This window comes from Ranitomeya imitator, chromosome 4, assembly GCF_032444005.1.
Source record: "Ranitomeya imitator isolate aRanImi1 chromosome 4, aRanImi1.pri, whole genome shotgun sequence".
Lineage (NCBI taxonomy): Eukaryota > Metazoa > Chordata > Amphibia > Anura > Dendrobatidae > Ranitomeya > Ranitomeya imitator.
The window spans coordinates 533,927,841-533,945,627 of record NC_091285.1 but is presented as its reverse complement, the minus strand read 5'-3'; the positions used below and the strand labels follow the sequence as shown (position 1 = coordinate 533,945,627).

The 17,787-nt window shown below is 45.4% G+C and overlaps 1 protein-coding gene and 1 non-coding gene across 2 annotated transcripts; one reads left to right on the top strand and one right to left on the bottom strand.

Moving 5' to 3' along the window:
• Positions 1-2,604: 2,604 nt before the first annotated feature.
• TRNAR-ACG (transfer RNA arginine (anticodon ACG)) lies at positions 2,605-2,677 on the bottom strand. The gene has a single exon. It is a non-coding gene; the product is annotated as a tRNA-Arg (tRNA).
• Positions 2,678-4,116: 1,439 nt separating this feature from the next.
• LOC138674248 (uncharacterized) lies at positions 4,117-5,834 on the top strand. Its single transcript, XM_069762138.1, has 2 exons — positions 4,117-4,730; positions 4,832-5,834. The coding sequence occupies exons 1-2, from the start codon at positions 4,378-4,380 to the stop codon at positions 5,712-5,714; spliced, it is 1,236 nt and encodes a 411-aa protein (XP_069618239.1). The 5' UTR covers positions 4,117-4,377; the 3' UTR covers positions 5,715-5,834.
• Positions 5,835-17,787: the final 11,953 nt, after the last annotated feature.

The following is a 17,787-nucleotide window of genomic DNA, read 5'->3' as shown; positions in this document are numbered from 1 at the left end:
GTGCTGCTCCCATCCTGCACCCCCATTCTGACATGTGCTGCTCCATCCTGCGTCCCCATCCTGTCATGTGCTGCACCCATCCTGCGCCCCCATCCTGCCATGTGTTGCACCCATCTTGCGCCCCCATTCTGTCATGTGTTGCACCCATCCCCCATTCTGTCATGTGCTGCTTCCATCCTGCGCCCCCATTGTGACATGTGCTGCTCCCATCCTGCCCCCCCATTCTGACATGTTCTGCACCCATCCTGCGCCTCCATTGTGAAATGTGCTGCACCCATCCTGCGCCTCTATTCTGACATGTTCTGCACCCATCCTGCGCCTCCATTCTGTCATTTGCTGCTCCCATCCTGTCATGTGCTGCTCCCATCCTGTGCCCCCGTTCTGTCATGTGCTGCTCCCATCCTGTGCCCCCGTTCTGTCATGTGCTGCTCCCATCCTGCGCCCATTCTGTCATGTGCTGCTGCCATCCTGTGCCCCCGTTCTGTCATGTGCTGCTCCCATCCTGCGCCCCCGTTTTGTCATGTGCTGCTCCCATCCTGCGCCCCCGTTCTGTCATGTGCTGCTCCCATCCTGCGCCCGTTCTGTCATGTGCTGCTGCCATCCTGCGCCCCCGTTCTGTCATGTGCTGCTGCCATCGTGCGCCCGTTCTGTCATGTGCTGTTCCCATCCTGCGCCCCCGTTCTGTCATGTGCTGCTGCCATCCTGCGCCCCCGTTCTGTCATGTGCTGCTACCATCCTGCGCCCGTTCTGTCATGTGCTGCTACCATCCTGCGCCCGTTCTGTCATGTGCTGCTACCATCCTGCGCCCGTTCTGTCATGTGCTGCTACCATCCTGCGCCCGTTCTGTCATGTGCTGCTCCCGTCCTGCACCCGTTCTGTCATGTGCTGTTCCCATCCTGCGCCCCCGTTTGTCATGTGCTGCTCCCATCCTGCGCCCCCGTTCTGTCATGTGCTGCTCCCATCCTGCACCCGTTCTGTCATGTGCTGCTCCCATCCTGCGCCCGTTCTGTCATGTGCTGCTGCCATCCTGCACCACCATTGTATTATATGCCCCCCATAAGATGCTCCATTATATATGCCCCGTATGCTGCTGCCATATATATAAAAAAAAAATACCATACTCACCTATCGTCGCTGGGCGCCGAGTGCTGGGGGCCTGAGCAGGCGGGGACACCGGCGCGCTGTGGGGGTCAGGTGCCGGAGTCACCGCTAGCTCAGGCCCCCAGCACTTGCTATACTCACCTGTCTGTCCCGTTCCACGGCTGCGCGCCGCCATCTTCCCGGTCCTCTGGCTGTGACTGTTCAGTCAGAGGGCGGCGCCGGCGCGCATTAAGCACGTCATCGCGCCCTCTGAACTGGGAACGTCACAGCAGAGGACCCGGGAGACGGAGCCGCACGCAGCGCTGGAACGGGGGACAGGTGAATATACTCACCCTCCTGGCGGACCCTGCCTCTCCGGTGGAGATCGCGGTGTGCGTTCAGTTTTTACGCATACCGCGATCTCCTGGGAGCGTCACTCTGTGAGGCCCAGACTGCGCCGGCGCTTGCGCAGTTTATAAAGGCTTCGGACAGAGTGACGCTCCCAGCGTTATATTATAGATGCTGTCCTATTAGAGCAGAGGGTGTCTTATGGAGGGGGCAGAGGGTGAGGGGTACATTGTGGAGAGGCAGGGAGCAGAGAGGGTGAGGGGTGTATTGTGGAGGGAGGGGCAGGAAGCGGAGGGTGAGGGGTGTATTGTGGAGGGTCAGGGAGCAGAGGGTGAGGGGTGTATTGTGGAGGAGGCAGGAAGTGGAGGGGTGTATTGTGGAGGGTCAGCGAGCGGAAGGTGAGGAGTGTATTGTGGAGGCTCAGGGAGTGGAGGGAGAGGGGTGTATTGTGGAGGGGGCAGGAAGTGGAGGGGTGTATTGTGGAGGGTCAGCGAGCGGAAGGTGAGGAGTGTATTGTGGAGGCTCAGGGAGTGGAGGGAGAGGGGTGTATTGTGGAGGGGGCAGGAAGTGGAGGGGTGTATTGTGGAGGGGTGTATTGTGGAGGGTCAGCGAGCGGAGGGTGAGGGGTATATTGTGGAGGGGGCAGGAAGTGGAGGGGTGTATTGTGGAGGGTCAGGGAGTGGAGGGTGAGGGGTGTACTAAGCTTGTAGGAGGAGCAGAGTAACTTATTTATATCCTACTTCTCCAGGACATGTACATACATTAAGGGAAATAAAAATTACCATTCGAATCCTTGGCTTGCACCATGGTTAGAATGGCACAAAGCTTACATTAAGCACATGTGATCTTACAACTTTGGTGGAATTAAACATACCTCCCCATTATCCCATAGATTGTAAGTCCGCAAGCACAGGGTCCTCTCCCCTCTGTACCAGTCCGTCACTGTAAATTTGTTTACTCTAAACGATATCTAGAACTCTGTATGTAACCCCGTTCTCATGTACAGCGCTATGGAATTAGTGGTGCTATATAAATAATAATAATAATAGTACCAGCTCATTCTACAATGGTGCCATTAGAATTATTCCTTTTAAATACAATTTTGTTTTCTACTTTTATTTAATTCAGATTTTGGCTTTACAAAGTTTTAGATTCTGAAAAGAAAAAAAAAAAATTCGAGCCAGCCAGGAGTCGAACCTAGAATCTTCTGATCCGTAGTCAGACGCGTTATCCATTGCGCCACTGGCCCTACTGAGGGTCTTCATCAGACTGGTTATTTCTGCATTATGTGCCCGCCACTACTTTTCTACCAAATAGATTATTACTTTATTTGTATTTTATATTTAACGCTACATCACGTACCTACCCCAAATGTAACCGTGTAGAAATTGAAGCAAATAATAATGGATCCGTTATGTCACATTAAACACAAGCTCATCCTGTTACTACTTATTTAGGTTTGTGCTATTAAATTAATATTCATTTATATGCCAGTCCATACTTAAAAGGAATCTGTCACCGGGTTTTTGCTGTCTAAAATGAAATAGCATAATGTAGGGGCAGAGACAGTGATTCCAGTGATATGTCACTTACTGGGCTGCTTGTAGTTTTGATAATCTGCTGATAAAACTGTGATTTTATCAGTAGAGGACTTGTAAACCTGTAGTTATGTAGTCATCCATATTCATGAGCTCTGGATAACCCCGCTCCCACCACAGATTGGCGGCTTTCTGCCTATACACAGTGTACACAGAAATCAACGTTGTGGGTGTGGTTATAGAGCTCAGCACTCGGAGAAATGGTAGATCTGCAGCAGAGAAAACAGGGATTTTATAAAAGCTGAAGCAAAAAGCACAATAATTGAACCATTGCTGGAATCACCTATGTAATCCTGACTGCTAAAATCTAACAACATGGTGAACTTTTAGTCCTTGTTCACACACAGCATACTTGATACTTTATTTTCTGCAGCATTCTATCCACATGTTTTCTATTTGAGTCTGCACCAAAATAAGCAGTAACAAACTTCCCTCATTATTGTATTTCTAATTTATTTTACCCTTTTTTATGCATTTTTTGGGGGAGATTTTAAACAGGATTAGAAAAGCTTTGATTCTGCACTTAATGCAACTATAATTTTTCGGAACACAGCTATAGTAGGAATTAAAACATAACCTTTATTAGGTACGAGATAAAAATACTCAAAAACAACAACAAATAATGTCACCCCAAAACAGACGAAACTATAATGGTATTAAATGATGTAGCCTGTCAGGTGAAACATCACCTATGGGTGATACCAATATAGACTAATAGTGAGGACAGTCATAATAAATTGTAAAATATACTGCCCCACATTCTCAAGATACCTCTAGTGAATGACAAAAGCGCATGAGTGCAGAAAATGTTCAGCCAGGTAACCTTGTGTGTATAGGTATTGGCAGGTATCAAAAAGATGAACAGGCGGGAGGGGGGTAAGACAAATACGGTAGAAATCATATACAGTACCAATATTTAAAACAGGAATGATCTCACCAATTGCCGTGACTCAGGTCAGTGTAGCCCATAGTTCGCTGAGAAGGAAAGATCCATGAAGCAGCGATGTAAGGAGACAATACCCTGTCGATCCCTAAGGCTTCTTTCACACTTCAGTTGTGTGGCGTCAGTTAGGTCCGACATCGTGGCGGATCGACGGATCCGTCAAATTTTGTGGAAAAACGGTTCTAACGGATCCGTTTTTTTGACGGATCAGCTGCCCTGATCCGTTAAAAAAACGGATCCGTTAGAACCGTTGCGACCGTTTTTACATCCGTTGTAACCGTTTTTTGACGGATCCGTTTTTTAAAAGGGGAGGATTTCAATGTGATTGGCTACTGGAAACTACTGGAAAACTATATATAGCGTGTATTTACACCACATCTTTGAAAGGTTGTAGAGAAAGTGGCAGAAATGGAAGGAGTCCTGGCGAACATTGCAAAGATCTATGCGGATTTTACTTTTGAGGCAAATCAGTTGGCAGTCAGCGTTCGAGAGAGGGAGGAACAAAGACTGCGCATCCTACGGCAGCGGCGGAAGAGAAGGCTGTGGATCCATCCCATCACAGCACAACGTATGACCCGTGGTGTTTATTCCACGCTTTACATGGAACTAAGAGAAAACCCTCAAAAGTTCTTCAATTATGTGAGGATGAGAGCTGAAAATTTCGAGTTTTTATTGGGCTATGTGGAAGACTGTATACGGAGACGAGACACCCAGATGCGATTCTCAATATCACCAGCAGAGCGTCTCATGGTGACTATTCGGTAAGTAATTTTTTTTTTAAATGATTCTCATTCATCAGACTTATAACTGTAATGTTTTTTGAATTTTTTTATTAATTATTGTCTTTTCGTTTTGTTAACAGATTCCTTGCAACTGGAGAGTCGTTCTCATCCCTCCATTTCCAATTTCGACTTGGGATATCCACCATCTCGGGGATCATCAGAGATACCTGCCGGGCATTGTGGGAGTGCCTACAAGTGGAATACATCCCAGAGCCATCACAGGAGAGGTGGCTGGAGATCGCCCAAAATTTTCATCAAATTTGCCAGTTTCCAAATTGTGTTGGAGCAGTTGATGGAAAGCACATACGGATCGTCAAACCTTCAGGCTCTGGATCACAGTTTTATAACTATAAGAAGTACTTCTCTATTGTGTTGATGGCCATAGCCGATGCACAATGCAAGTTCATCGCTGTCGATATCGGTGCATATGGACGCGCAAATGATTCACAAATCTTTAAAAATTCACCAATGGGGCGCCGTTTATATGGAGAGACATTTGATTTTCCGCCCCCTAGACCTCTCCCTGGAACCACTGGTCCACCATTACCATTTGTTTGTGTTGGAGATGATGCCTTCCAGCTTTCCCCACACTTGCTGAAACCCTTTGGAAGTAGTGGACTGACCCAGAGGAAAAAAATTTACAATTACCGCTTAACCAGAGCACGAAGAGTAGTGGAATGTGCTTTTGGCATCTTAACTGCCAAATGGAGAGTCCTGCTAACTGCAATTAAACTGCAGACTGAAACTGTCGATGATGTGGTCAAAGCTTGCGTTGTCCTGCACAATTTTGTTTTATCAAAAGAACAAGTTTCCCTGGAGGATAATGTTTCAGAAAGCACCTTACGGGATTACCAAAACCCCACTTTTCGCAGTCCAGTAGCAGTCTCCAGAATGCGGGACAGTTTTGCAGACTACTTCATGTCTCCTGCAGGATCAGTTGACTGGCAGTATGAAATGGTGTAAAAAATTTTTTCTTTTTACACTTGTAAAAATACCATTTTTTGTTTGCTTACAAAATCTTTGTACTTTAATGCAGCATTGTATGTTTTGCAACGGTACCCTTTAAACACTGTTATTGTTACTATTGCCATAACCTTGGTGACTTAAAAACTTTACAAAAAAAAAGAGAAAGACAATAAAATTGCTTTTAAAGCAAAAAACTGTTTTTTTATTGACTTTTACAGATTCTCATAGTTTGGGGTGGAGATAGTAGTGGAGGGGCTGACAGGGCGGACCACGTCGAGAGTGGGGGACAGGACATCACGGGGAGGAACAGAAGTGGAATGGGTGGTGAAAACATGAGGCTGTGTAGAGAGTTGAGGTGCAGATGTGGTGTGTGGGAGGTATGAAGGTGTTGGTGGGATTGGGAACGGAGAAGTTAAAGGGGAAGAATGGAAGGGGGACGGTAAAAACTGGGAAAGACTAAGGGGGGAAGGAACAAATGACGAAGGAGTAGAATGGACGGGAGGAGGACGGACAGGAGGAGGACGGACGGGAGGATAGACGGTGGATTGAGAGGGGAAAGGTGTTGACACATGAAGGGTAGGTGGAGGGGCATGGGACATCGCCTGCGCTAGAGCAGTGTGGCAGCCTTGCATCACATGCATCTGCAGGTCAGGAGTTAGATTTTCCATGTGCCTGAGGACCGACTGAAAAAAACAGTGCCTTGGTGACTGGTTTGCATCTGATTGCATCCTATCAAGACGACTGCTGAGTTCAAGTATGCTTTTGTTAAGCATATTGTACCCAGCAGACGTTTGCTCACTCAAAAGCTTGATGGCACTGTGAAAGGATGCATTCAGCTGCAAAAAGTCAGGCGCATAGCTCCTTTCCTGACCTCTCTGGCGCTGCCGTCCTGACCACAAAGTTGGTCTAGATGTTGCGGCAGTGGCAGAGGGGTGGGGTAAAGGGAACTGTAACTCATCACCTGCAGCTTCAAGTGACGAAGTCCGCCCTGCTGCTCCAGCGCTGGTGGATGAGGCTGAGGGATCAAACGAAAGGGAAGGTGCAGAAACAGAGGGGTCGACGTGGTCCCCGGTGGCGGACTCTTGAGGGATCGCTCCAGAGGGGTGCAACTCTGATGCAGGCTCCCGAGTGCTGCAGAAAGTGCTGTTAAAGAAGAAAAAAAAAAAATTAGTATCTGGATATTACAATTGCCCTTGCTGCAAAAAAAATTGAAGGTTACACATTTTTACAGTTTGACTGAAAATATGTGGTGTTGAATATTTACCTTCTGCTCAGCAGCGTCGACCGGAGGAACGACAGGGCTCTGGCATGTTTGTATCTGCTCCTGCGTCCTCTAGATCAGAGGTCCCCAACTCCAGTCCTCAAGGCCCACCAACAGGTCATGTTTTCAGGATTTCCTTTGCATTGCACAGGTGATGCAATTATTACCTGGGCAAGACTAAGGAAATCCTGAAAACATGACATGTTGGTGGGCCTTGAGGACTGGAGTTGGGGACCCCTGCTCTAGATCCACTCGGGGCCTGCATCTCCTTATTAAACTCCCTCTTGAAGCGATCCCTGAGTGACCGCCACCGCACGATAATCCTGTTACCTGGAAAGAGAAAGTAAAAATTGGTTACTATACACCACATTAAATCATGCTAACATAAGGTTATGAAGTGTGAATACTTACGCGCTAGATCCTGGGCCCCAGCATCGAGTTCCTCCCAGTTATCCATAACAGCACTGCACACTTCCTCCCATAGCCGTCGGGTGATTAACTGGTCAGCATGGCGGCGGTCCAACATGTTCCACAGCGGCTCCCGACTTTGTACTGCTTCGATGAGGGTGTTCACATCGATGCCCTCCTCTTCATCATCTTGTTCGGGAGCACGCTGTGAAGCCTAACAAAAAGATAAGAATAAAAAGGGAAAGATTACAACACATGAATTTTACATTTTACTAAACACCAAACAAAATAGGAACTTACTCTTCGGCGACCGCCGCGATTATCATTCCGACGACTATGGGAGGTGCTTTGAGGAACTCTACGTCGAGCCCCGGATTGTGAAGACTAATTTAAAAAAAAAAATAAAATTAATAATGTTCTTTGATCGAGGCATATGTATTGTGTGCTGTGCTGAATGTTTGTGTTGGGTGTAGTGCATTGTATGTGAGGATCGGTCTGTTCAAAACTTACACTCGCTCCTTGTATTTCTCCACCCTGTCCGTCTCCTTCTGTTAGCCCCTCTGCTTCATATTCCTGTGAATACAGAATAAACACATAAAGGCTTAAAATACAATTGCCATTGTTGCACCAAAATAAAAAATTTATGAAGAAAAAAAATTAACACCTCAGTTTGCTGATGATGTGCTGGGGGGCTCTCAGAAGAAGACATTATGATCTTGCTTGGGTCGGTCGGTCCCTTGCTTGGGTCCTCTTGGTCCCTAGAATCTGCAAGCATAAAGGGATTTCTAAGCTACTATACAAAAGGATAGATAGATAGATGCAGCTTTCAGGACTTTACACTTACATCTGTTTCCAAAACTTGGGGCTTGCGTATAGCTTGGGTCGGTCGGTCCCTTGCTTGGGTCCTCTTGGTCCCTAGAATCTGCAAGTATAAAGAGAGTTCTAAGCTACTATACAAAAGGATAGATGCAGCTGTAGGGACTTTACACTTACAACTTTTTAAAAAAAATTGGGGAGCCTGCTTGTGTACGTTTTGGGTCAGTACCTACTACAGTACCTACAGTGCCAACTTATTTTTGATTTCCCCCATCACAAAAGAAAAAAAAATTCTTAACCGTCAAACTTGATATGCTTGATGCACAAGCTGCCAAACCCTCTACCTCCTGTTTCCCCACAAAAAAAACCCCCAAAAAATCCCTTTAAAACAACACCAAAACTACTTAGAACTTGATATGCGCAATGCGCATGCTGTTAAAACCCACCTAAACAAATTTTAACCTTATAAAAAATGTTACTCATTCGAAATTAAAATACCAATCCCCAAAATTGTTAATTATGATTACCCTACAGTTTGTATTTTCTAAAACCAGATAACATATTCTATAGCAAAGATTTGCATTACACATTTGTATATATAACCTTTACTGTATGTTTACCCAATATTACATTTATCTTGAAATGAGACTACTGACAGATTTGTGAAATTTTTATTACTATATTTTTTTTAAATTTTCTTTTTTTTAGGGTACAGTAGGAGCTACACTGCTCTTTATTTGAAATACAAGTACATTATGGAAAACAACAAAGATGCAGAACACATCACACATCATTTATACACACACACACAAAACACATTTTACACCACAGCTATTCAAAATACCAGCATAGTATGAAAAACATATAAACAGGGCAGGCAGGCAGGCACACGCACGCACGCACGCACACACAGCCACCTTCTGTCTGTCCCTCGGCGCTCTGCTTTTCTGCCCTGTGTAAGCACAGCGGCCGGAAAGCAGAGTGGTGACGTCACCGCTGTACTCTGCTTTACGGCTGGATGGCGCTCACAATGCAGAGAAGCACAGCACGGGGACAGACAGCGGAATTTACCTTTATTTTTTTACTTTTACACTGGTAACCAGGGTAAACATCGGGTTACTAAGCGCGGCTCTGCAGTTAGTAACCCGATGTTTACCCTGGTTACCGGCATCGTTGGTCGCTGGAGAGCTGTCTGTGTCCCTACAGCTGCATCTATCCTTTTGTATAGTAGCTTAGAACTCTCTTTATACTTGCAGATTCTAGGGACCAAGAGGACCCAAGCAAGGGACCGACCGACCTAAGCTATACGCAAGATCATAATGTCTTCTTCTGAGAGCCCCCCAGCACATCATCAGCAAACTGAGGTGTTAATTTTTTTTCTTCATAAATGTTTTATTTTGGTGCAACAATGGCAATTGTATTTTAAGCCTTTATGTGTTTATTCTGTACTAGATGGCAGCCCGATTCTAAAGAATCGGGAGTCTAGAATCCATATATACTTGAAATTCGGCAGGAGCTTGAAGAGCAACGTCACTGGGCCCGCCTCCACGCAGTAGAAACTTGCTGTGAGGTAAAAATTCAAAAATCACACCAAAATGGCGGGTGGAGTGTGTCACAGTACGGCACGTTTCTGATTGGTCGCTCGCAGCAGGCGGCAACCAATCAGACACTGGACACTGTTGACGTCACTTATCTCCGGACATTAGCTCCGGACATTAGCTCCGGACATTAGCTCCGGACAGGAAGTTGGCACAAATTGCAGGAAGTAGTATTCTAGGCAATTATATATTAGATTCACAGGAATATGAAGCAGAGGGGCTAACAGAAGGAGACGGACAGGGTGGAGAAATACAAGGAGCGGGAGCGCATAGTGTAAGTTTTGAACAGACCGATCCTCACATACAATGCACTACACCCAACACAAACATTCAGCACAGCACACAATACATATGCCTCGATCAAAGAACATTATTAATTTTATTTTTTTTTTAAATTAGTCTTCACAATCCGGGGCTCGACGTAGAGTTCCTCAAAGCACCTCCCATAGTCGTCGGAATGATAATCGCGGCGGTCGCCGAAGAGTAAGTTCCTATTTTGTTTGGTGTTTAGTAAAATGTAAAATTCATGTGTTGTAATCTTTCCCTTTTTATTCTTATCTTTTTGTTAGGCTTCACAGCGTGCTCCCGAACAAGATGATGAAGAGGAGGGCATCGATGTGAACACCCTCATCGAAGCAGTACAAAGTCAGGAGCCGCTGTGGAACATGTCGGACCGCCGCCATGCTGACCAGTTAATCACCTGACGGCTATGGGAGGAAGTGTGCAGTGCTGTTATGGATAACTGGGAGGAACTCGATGCTGGGGCCCAGGATCTAGCGCGTAAGTATTCACACTTCATAACCTTATGTTAGCATGATTTAATGTGGTGTATAGTAACCAATTTTTACTTTCTCTTTCCAGGTAACAGGATTATCGTGCGGTGGCGGTCACTCAGGGATCGCTTCAAGAGGGAGTTTAATAAGGAGATGCAGGCCCCGAGTGGATCTAGAGGACGCAGGAGCAGATACAAGCATGCCAGAGCCCTGTCGTTCCTCCGGTCGACGCTGCTGAGCAGAAGGTAAATATTCAACACCACATATTTTCAGTCAAACTGTAAAAATGTGTAACCTTCAATTTTTTTTGCAGCAAGGGCAATTGTAATATCCAGATACTAATTTTTTTTTTTTCTTCTTTAACAGCACTTTCTGCAGCACTCGGGAGCCTGCATCAGAGTTGCACCCCTCTGGAGCGATCCCTCAAGAGTCCGCCACCGGGGACCACGTCGACCCCTCTGTTTCTGCACCTTCCCTTTCGTTTGATCCCTCAGCCTCATCCACCAGCGCTGGAGCAGCAGGGCGGACTTCGTCACTTGAAGCTGCAGGTGATGAGTTACAGTTCCCTTTACCCCACCCCTCTGCCACTGCCGCAACATCTAGACCAACTTTGTGGTCAGGACGGCAGCGCCAGAGAGGTCAGGAAAGGAGCTATGCGCCTGACTTTTTGCAGCTGAATGCATCCTTTCACAGTGCCATCAAGCTTTTGAGTGAGCAAACGTCTGCTGGGTACAATATGCTTAACAAAAGCATACTTGAACTCAGCAGTCGTCTTGATAGGATGCAATCAGATGCAAACCAGTCACCAAGGCACTGTTTTTTTCAGTCGGTCCTTAGGCACATGGAAAATCTAACTCCTGACCTGCAGATGCATGTGATGCAAGGCTGCCACACTGCTCTAGCGCAGGCGATGTCCCATGCCCCTCCACCTACCCTTCATGTGTCAACACCTTTCCCCTCTCAATCCACCGTCTATCCTCCCGTCCGTCCTCCTCCTGTCCGTCCTCCTCCCGTCCATTCTACTCCTTCGTCATTTGTTCCTTCCCCCCTTAGTCTTTCCCAGTTTTTACCGTCCCCCTTCCATTCTTCCCCTTTAACTTCTCCGTTCCCAATCCCACCAACACCTTCATACCTCCCACACACCACATCTGCACCTCAACTCTCTACACAGCCTCATGTTTTCACCACCCATTCCACTTCTGTTCCTCCCCGTGATGTCCTGTCCCCCACTCTCGACGTGGTCCGCCCTGTCAGCCCCTCCACTACTATCTCCACCCCAAACTATGAGAATCTGTAAAAGTCAATAAAAAAAACAGTTTTTTGGTTTAAAAGCAATTTTATTGTCTTTTTTTTTTTTTTTTTGTAAAGTTTTTAAGTCACCAAGGTTATGGCAATAGTAACAATAACAGTGTTTAAAGGGTACCGTTGCAAAACATACAATGCTGCATTAAAGTACAAAGATTTTGTAAGCAAACAAAAAATGGTATTTTTACAAGTGTAAAAAGAAAAAATTTTTTACACCATTTCATACTGCCAGTCAACTGATCCTGCAGGAGACATGAAGTAGTCTGCAAAACTGTCCCGCATTCTGGAGACTGCTACTGGACTGCGAAAAGTGGGGTTTTGGTAATCCCGTAAGGTGCTTTCTGAAACATTATCCTCCAGGGAAACTTGTTCTTTTGATAAAACAAAATTGTGCAGGACAACGCACGCTTTGACCACATCATCGACAGTTTCAGTCTGCAGTTTAATTGCAGTTAGCAGGACTCTCCATTTGGCAGTTAAGATGCCAAAAGCACATTCCACTACTCTTCGTGCTCTGGTTAAGGCTACGTTCACATTAGCGTCGCGTCGCTGTTGCGTCGGCGCACGTTTTGCGACGCGTGCGTCGTTTTTTGCCGAAATCGGACGCAAGAAAAATGCAACTTGTAGCGTTTTCTTACGTCCGACGCTAGCGTCTAAAACGACGCACGTGTCGAAAAACGCGTGCAAAAAGACGCACGCGTCCCCTATGTTAAACATAGGGGCGCGTCGCCGCTGCGTCGCAACGCTAATGTGAACGTAGCCTAAGCGGTAATTGTAAATTTTTTTCCTCTGGGTCAGTCCACTACTTCCAAAGAGTTTCAGCAAGTGTGGGGAAAGCTGGAAGGCATCATCTCCAACACAAACAAATGGTAATGGTGGACCAGTGGTTCCAGGGAGAGGTCTAGGGGGCGGAAAATCAAATGTCTCTCCATATAAACGGCGCCCCATTGGTGAATTTTTAAAGATTTGTGAATCATTTGCGCGTCCATACGCACCGATATCAACAGCGATGAACTTGCATTGTGCATCGGCTATGGCCATCAACACAATAGAGAAGTACTTCTTATAGTTATAAAACTGTGATCCAGAGCCTGAAGGTTTGACGATCCGTATGTGCTTTCCATCAACTGCTCCAACACAATTTGGAAACTGGCAAATTTGATGAAAATTTTGGGCGATCTCCAGCCACCTCTCCTGTGATGGCTCTGGGATGTATTCCACTTGTAGGCACTCCCACAATGCCCGGCAGGTATCTCTGATGATCCCCGAGATGGTGGATATCCCAAGTCGAAATTGGAAATGGAGGGATGAGAACGACTCTCCAGTTGCAAGGAATCTGTTAACAAAACGAAAAGACAATAATTAATAAAAAAATTCAAAAAACATTACAGTTATAAGTCTGATGAATGAGAATCATTTAAAAAAAAAAATTACTTACCGAATAGTCACCATGAGACGCTCTGCTGGTGATATTGAGAATCGCATCTGGGTGTCTCGTCTCCGTATACAGTCTTCCACATAGCCCAATAAAAACTCGAAATTTTCAGCTCTCATCCTCACATAATTGAAGAACTTTTGAGGGTTTTCTCTTAGTTCCATGTAAAGCGTGGAATAAACACCACGGGTCATACGTTGTGCTGTGATGGGATGGATCCACAGCCTTCTCTTCCGCCGCTGCCGTAGGATGCGCAGTCTTTGTTCCTCCCTCTCTCGAACGCTGACTGCCAACTGATTTGCCTCAAAAGTAAAATCCGCATAGATCTTTGCAATGTTCGCCAGGACTCCTTCCATTTCTGCCACTTTCTCTACAACCTTTCAAAGATGTGGTGTAAATACACGCTATATATAGTTTTCCAGTAGTTTCCAGTAGCCAATCACATTGAAATCCTCCCCTTTTAAAAAACGGATCCGTCAAAAAACGGTTACAACGGATGTAAAAACGGTCGCAACGGTTCTAACGGATCCGTTTTTTTAACGGATCAGGGCAGCTGATCCGTCAAAAAAACGGATCCGTTAGAACCGTTTTTCCACAAAATTTGACGGATCCGTCGATCCGCCACGATGTCGGACCTAACTGACGCCACACAACTGAAAGAAAGAAGCCTAAGAGGGCTAACCATAAACCTATGTCCCCAAGCTCCCGCCCTTACAAGGGCAGTCCACAGCTACCCCTGAGCAAAAATCATGCCCTGCACTCTCCCTATAAGAATGACCCGACGCGTTTCTTCGCAGGCCGTATCATCAGGGGACTTGCCTGCCTGGGAGCTAAAGTGCACGAGTGCTATGATAGGGGACAAAAGAACCTGCCACCCTCCATGTTACTCTGAGGAGAGTGGGAGGAGTTAATACGTCCACTTAAGTAATCTGGTGAAAGACATGATTAACCAATCACATGCTTAACATAAAACATGTGATCATAATAAACATGAGCAAGAACTTAATAAAAAGAAATGTAGCCACACATGTAATCAGACGAGACCCAAGTGCGGTCAAGATCACAGAGTGTTCTAATAAATGATACCTGTAAGGTACTAATCCAGCAACTAAACGTCAAGAGTCCGATGAAAAAACACGAGGGAGAGACTTCCGTTGATAACGGAAGTCCCCGTTGCGTGGATACAAGGACGCTAGCAGGCGCTAGTGTGTGCCGGGGCCTAGGAGTTTACCGATAAACCGGAAGTAATAGTCACTGGGTCGCCGGGTTACCAAGACGCTGTCCTGCGCTGCAAAGACACGGGGTAAAGACTTCCGGTGGCCGCCGAGGTATCCGTTGCTGAGATACAGAGACGCAAGTAAGCGCAGGAAGTGACGAAGTCTAAAGACTTACCGATAAACCGGAAGTCATCGTCACTAGGAAACCAAGACGCTATACCGCGCGGAAGCCTGCTAGAGACAGACCGAAGATAGAATCTATCACAACGCCGCGGTACTACCCGATTCACATTAATCCCCTCGATCGCCAAACAGGCCTATTAGAAATAGCCTGAAATAGCTGATTATAAAAACCACCACTAGAATGCTAAAGCGCGCTAACAACCATAAATGATCTATGTTAAAGTGCCACATCGCTACATTATTTTTGCACAGTCGCCAAACAGGCGTGATACGTATGCGTGGGGTTAACATATATGAAGCGCCAACCACTGTATATAATATTTAAGTGCAATCATGGAGATTACGTAATCCTACAACATCCGTGCTGCACTAGTCCAGTGTCATGCCGTGATTATCTATAAGCCATGAAGATTCCATGCACTTAGAGCGCTGAGGTGGCCTAGCTATAGGAAGATTAAGCTGATATAACCACATGCCCAAGTACAGCCCGGCTACGGACTTGCTCAAATTGATAACCCAAAAATACAGAAGAGAAAAGGGTATAAATAATAATAACAGACAATACATATACACATAAGAAGGGGGCAACAAAAAGGATTTTGGAAGGGCACAGATATATGTCCACTGACCATTGACTATCAATAAAAGAAACAAAAAAAAGTCTTCAAAGAAAATTAAAGGAAACAACCATAGTTGATTTGGTCATTGAGGCCATAAGGTGAAATTGTGTTTAAATAAAAAATCCACTTGGCCTCTTTCTGGAGCAGAAACTGATCCCAGTTGCCTCCTCGAGCGGGCATAGTAACCTTTTCAATGGCTATAGTTATCAACTGCAGCACTAAAGGAGTTATATACAGGGCCTCTTGTATCTGTGGGATGGAGTATGTAGGCAAGACGATCAGGGAATTTAAGAGGCAAATCGGGGAACACGTGGGAGATGTGCTTCATAAAAGAGACACATCTGTGTCTCGGCACATCAACCAGCTGCACAATGGACAAATTCAGAGTTTACGGTTTATAGCCATTGAAAAGGTTACTATGCCCGCTCGAGGAGGCAACTGGGATCAGTTGCTGCTCCAGAAAGAGGCCAAGTGGATTTTTTATTTAAACACAATTTCACCTTATGGCCTCAATGACCAAATCAACTATGGTTGTTTCCTTTAATTTTCTTTGAAGACTTTTTTGGTTTCTTTTATTGATAGTCAATGGTCAGTGGACATATATTCTGTGCCCTTCCAAAATCCTTTTTGTTGCCCCCTTCTTATGTGTATATGTATTGTCTGTTATTATTATTTATACCCTTTTCTCTTCTGTATTTTTGGGTTATCAATTTGAGCAAGTCCGTAGCCGGGCTGTACTTGGCATGTGGTTATTAGGGTTGAGCGAAACGGGTCGTTCATTTTCAAAAGTCGCCGACTTTTGGCAAAGTCGGGTTTCATGAAACCCGATCCGACCCCTGTGCGGGGTCGGCCATGCGGTACACGACTTTCGCGCCAAAGTCGCGTTTCAATGACGCGAAAAGCGCCATTTCTCAGCCAATGAAGGTAAACGCAGAGTGTGGGCAGCGTGATGACATAGGTCCTGGTCCCCACCATCTTAGAGAAGGGCATTGCAGTGATTGGCTTGCTGTCTGCGGCGTCACAGGGGCTATAAAGGGGAGTTCCCGCCGACTGCCATGTTACTGCTGCTGATCTGAGCTTAGGGAGAGGTTGCTGCCGCTTCGTCAGAAGCAGGGATAGCGTTAGGCAGGGTCCATTAACCACCAAACCGCTTGTGCTGTAGCGATTTCCACTGCCCAACACCACCTTCGGTGTGCAGGGACAGTGGAAGCTACATTTTTTTTTTTTTTCCCCCTCAGCGCTGTAGCTCATTGGGCTGCCCTAGAAGGCTCCCTGATAGCTGCATTGCTGTGTGTATGCCGCTGTGCAAACCAACTGCTTTTTTCAAAGCACAAATCCTCTTGTTCCTTCCTTTCTGCACAGCTATCTTTTTGGTTTGTACACACTTTTTATTTAATTTGTGCATCAGTCCACTCCTTATTGCTGCCTGCCATACCTGGCTGAGATTACTGCAGGGAGATAGTAATTGAAGGACACGCCCTGTTTTTTTTTTTTTTTTTTTTGTGGGAGATTAAGATTGACATTTCTGCTAGAGTGCCATCCCTGTCTGTGTCATCTCTCACTCAGTGGGCCATAGAAAGCCTATTTATTTTTTTGCTTGATTTGGGTTCTAAAATCTACCTGAAAAAATCACTACATCAATGAGTGGGAGAAAAATATTGGCCTCAGGGCTTGTGTGCCACTCCTGACTCCTGTGTGCATCACTCACTCAGTGGGCCATAGAAAGCCCATTTTTTTTTTTTTTTTTGCTTTATTTGGGTTCTAAATTCTACCTGAAAAAATCAATAAATCAATCAGTGGGAGATTAATATTGGCCTTTGGGCTTGTGTGCCAGTCCTAAGCGTGCCATCTCTCTCTCTCAGATAGTGGGCCATAGAAAGCCTATTTATTTATTTTTTTTTTTATTGGGTTTATAAATTTTCCCTGGAAAAAAAAAAAAAAAGTGGGAGATTAATATTGGCCTCTGGGCTTGTGTGCCAGTCCTGAGCGTGCCATCTCTCTCACAAATAGTGGGCCATAGAGAGCCTATTTATTTTTTTTTGGGTTTTATAAATTCTCCCTTAAAAAAAAAAGGGAGATTAATATTGGCCTTTGGGCTTGTGTGCCAGTCCTAAGCGTGCCATCTCTCTCTGTCTCTCAGATAGTGGGCCATAGAAAGCCTATTTATTATTTTTTTTATTGGGTTTATAAATTTTCCCTGGAACAAAAAAAAAAAAAGTGGGAGATAAATATTGGCCTCTGGGCTTGTGTGCCACTCCTGACTCCTGTGTGCGTCATCTCTCACTCAGTGGGCCATAGAAAGCCTTTTTTTGTTTTATTTGTTTTCTAAATTCTCCCTGAAAAAATCATTTTATTTTATTTGGTTTCTAAATTCTTCCTGAAAAAATCATTTTATTCTATTATTTTTTTTCCTAAAGTCTCCCTGAAAAAAAAAAAAAAAAAAATCAAATCAGT